The sequence below is a fragment of the Aedes aegypti genome, chromosome 2 (assembly GCF_002204515.2).
Source record: "Aedes aegypti strain LVP_AGWG chromosome 2, AaegL5.0 Primary Assembly, whole genome shotgun sequence".
Taxonomy (NCBI): Eukaryota; Metazoa; Arthropoda; class Insecta; order Diptera; family Culicidae; genus Aedes; species Aedes aegypti.
Window position 1 is genome coordinate 447,548,657 of NC_035108.1, and position 3,553 is coordinate 447,552,209.

A 3,553-nucleotide genomic window follows, 5' to 3' on the forward strand; every position below is an offset into this window, starting at 1 on the left:
AATGCAATGATATTTAAACAAAACCTAATCAAATTTAAACGCGGTCTTGATTTGGATACATTTAAGTTTCTAAATAAATAAATGGTAAACAAATTACTCAAGTTTTCGAATACCAGTTTCTCGTTTGGAAATGTTATAAACTTTCATGTGAATACGCCTTATAAATGGTTGAGTAAACAAAATGAAGATTATCCAAGATTCGATGGATATAAGAATGAAAAATGCGCACTTAACGTCTTTGTAAGAATGTATTAAATGGTAAATTAAAACAAGGTTCCTAAGCCTGAGCCAAAGTAGAATAGTAATTTTCCAATTATCAGAAATCTTTCAAGAATGCTAGTTTAAATCGCACGGCTTTGTTGGGGGTTTCATTCAACACAAATTGTATAGTAGAATTATGCTGGAAATTACACGTTTTGATTCCATAAATTAATGTTTACCAGGTTAATTCATCAAAATAAAAAAAAATAACGACTTGTATAAAAACATTTGTAATTCTTGTTAGATTGCGGAAAAAGAAGAAGCTTCAATGCCATGTTCAATTGCACCTAAAATAATCTTTTTAGGTATGTTTCGGTATTGCAAATTACATTTATGAAAGAGTCAAAGTTGGTCTATATTACTGGATATAATGCATCTTAGTTATAAAAATGCTATAAGTTAGGAAATAGTTAAACCAACAGGGATAATATTTAACTAGGAAAAGAACGAGAGTCAGTTGGAACAATAAAAAAAGGTAGAAAATTAGAAGAGACATATAGAAGAGTTCAAAGCAGATTTTGTTAATATATTGAAACAATAAACAAAATACATTGGAAATAGTGAAAACATCATACTGAAAACAAGAGCAGGTTTGAGCAAGTCAGTCATGTGGAAGAATGAAAAAGTTCTTAACGACGAGACGATTTCAAATTGAAAAGGAAGAAGTTCGATAAATGTTAAAAGTTGAACTTTGGAAACAAAAAGCTAAGTAGCGCAATACTAGAAAAAAGTTAAATATTTCTTTTATTTCAGGTAATTGTAACGCGAAATTATCATCATGTAATAGCTGAGACTATTGCGTCCACGACTATGGAAACCATGTCCTCATCAATCGAATTTGGCATTGTTCCATATCAATTCAGGATTTCTATTGAAAATTTGCTTGTATATCAAATGTTTACCTGTTGACGGATATGATGCTGGAATGGACAACATGGCAGCAACACACAATGCTTACAATACTTTTGTACGTCAAGAAAATTGAAATACTTTTGGAAGCAAATATGAAAATTGTAATACTGAAATTAATTTAAAGAAAAGGAGGAATTGTACGATATTGAAAGTTGGTGTGTTTGAGATAAATTTGAATAAGCAAAGATTTGTAGATCGTAGTAGACATGGAATAAACGGTCTCTTGTTTTTGGTCGCGATTCTGACGAACAGACGTGTTTTCTTTATGTGCATCCGACACTACACTATGTAGGAAGGACTCACTGGACAATCTTCTTTAATAGATTAAAGATTAAGATTTACTCATTTATGTTTTCCAAGCGGATCCTCTGAAAAATTATTAGGAAAAAAACGCAGGAGACTCAGGTAGACTGCTTGAGAACTTCCTAGCTCGATGAATCCCGTACTGTACTCTGTTTCGCCGTGTATGAACTGGCAGCAAATCCAGAAATTCAACAGAAACTTCAAGATGAAATCAAATTGGTTAAGGATCAACTCAACGACAGCCCTCTGACATATGAGGTATTGCAGAAAATGAAGTACTTGGACATGGTCGTTTCGGAAACTCTTCGACGGTGGCCACCACTAGGAACTACGAATCGAGTATGTGTCAAACCGTACACGTTGGAAGATTATGATGGAGCACAAGTCACTATTGAATAGGGACAAGCTATCCAGATCCCAATAATATCTTATCACCATGATCCAAACTATTTCCCAGACCCCTACCGATTCGACCCGGAACGGTTTTCCGAAGAAAACAGGGAGAAAATCAATCAGGACGCTTTCTTGCCGTTTGGCAGTGGGCCTCGGAATTGTATTGGCTCGCGGTTGGCATTGATGCAGGTAAAAAGCTTGCTGTTCTATCTACTCACTAACTTTTCGGTGGAATTCTCCGAGAAGATGGACGTTCCGATCAAGCTGAAGAAAATGTCTATGACATATACCGCTCAAAGCGGTTTCTGGTTCAATTTAGTGCCGAAGAGTGTAGAAGTTTAAAGTTTTACCAGCTGAAAACAAAAACTTTTCCACATGTTTTTCACACCTCTCAGTCAATGAACAATATAGCAATCTGGTAAAAATTATGGAGAGTACCTCATTTGGAATAATGCAGTTTGATGTAACTCAAAAATGCCCATTTTTCAAAACTTCGTGATTGCTAATTATTGAATTAAAAAGCCGTTGAATTGAACCACCCTAGTGTGGTATTAGAAAAGCAAGTGATCTCTTTCAATGAATAACCTGCTTTGCTCTTGTCCACAGTAGATCAGTAGAAGTTTTCTCATTTTATTTTGTATGGGGAAAGGCATCTAACTTTAAAAATCTTGTGAATGGAAGCTTTAATCGAAAAAATGTTTGGCAGGCGTAATAGCCACCATCATCACGCACAACCAGTACCAAATATTATTTCGACAATAATTCCCAATTTTGAGAAATAATTCGATAGATGCATTTCGCCATACAAATATTTTTCGCGTTACCTTTTAGCGATTTTTCGTGCATAGACACTAGCACATGTGCGTTGCTTGTGGCGAGTAGCGAATCAGGTCATGTATGTAATTCATTAAGTTTAGTTTTTTTTTATCTTTGTGCTGAACGATCGCTCCAATGAGCATTTGCTAGATCGTGAGCATCTCATATAAGTATCTTCTTCTTCTTCTTTCTGGCGTTACGTCCCCACTGGGACAGAGCCTGCTTCTCAGCTTAGTGTTCTTATGAGCACTTCCACAGTTATTAACTGAGAGCTTACTATGCCAATGACCATTTTTGCATGTGTATATCGTGTGGCAGGTACGAAGATACTCTATGCCCTGGGAAGTCGAGAAAATTTCCAACCCGAAAAGATCCTCGACCGGTGGGATTCGAACCCACGACCCTCAGCTTGGAAGTATACGGGAGGCAAACCAGTTTAGTTGTAAATAAACATTCACATCATTAATATGATATTGTAGAGGGCAATAATTTTCATTAGTTCTTAGCGTTACACAAAATGGAAATTATTCCAAATGATCGTTATGCAAAAAGGCGTTATGTATACAAGTTTGAAAAGTGCTTAAGCTTTCAGTAAATCTTCATTACTTGCACAAAAATGTGTAATCCATGATAAGTGCGACTAGCATATAGGTTTACAGCAAACATTTGCTAACTGGAAACTTTTTTGTGATTAAAGCTGCTTTGAGATATTGAATTTTGATAGCAAATTGTGATTAAAATCCCATTTCGATTTTATTAATGTGGTGATGTCGAAGTAGGCATAAGAATTTGGAAACGAAAATAAATAAACCTCTATTAATCCAATTATAATTCGTCTATTTTCTTCAAGATATCACAAATTGTGATT

The 3,553-nt window shown here is 35.1% G+C and overlaps 1 protein-coding gene across 1 annotated transcript; it reads left to right on the forward strand.

The window, feature by feature from the left end:
• The first annotated feature begins 1,195 nt into the window (after nt 1-1,195).
• LOC110675241 (cytochrome P450 9e2-like) lies at nt 1,196-2,378 on the forward strand. Its single transcript, XM_021839693.1, is given in 2 exon segments — nt 1,196-1,228; nt 1,603-2,378. Coding segments are annotated over 2 exon segments (642 nt in total). The 3' UTR covers nt 2,212-2,378.
• Nucleotides 2,379-3,553: the final 1,175 nt, after the last annotated feature.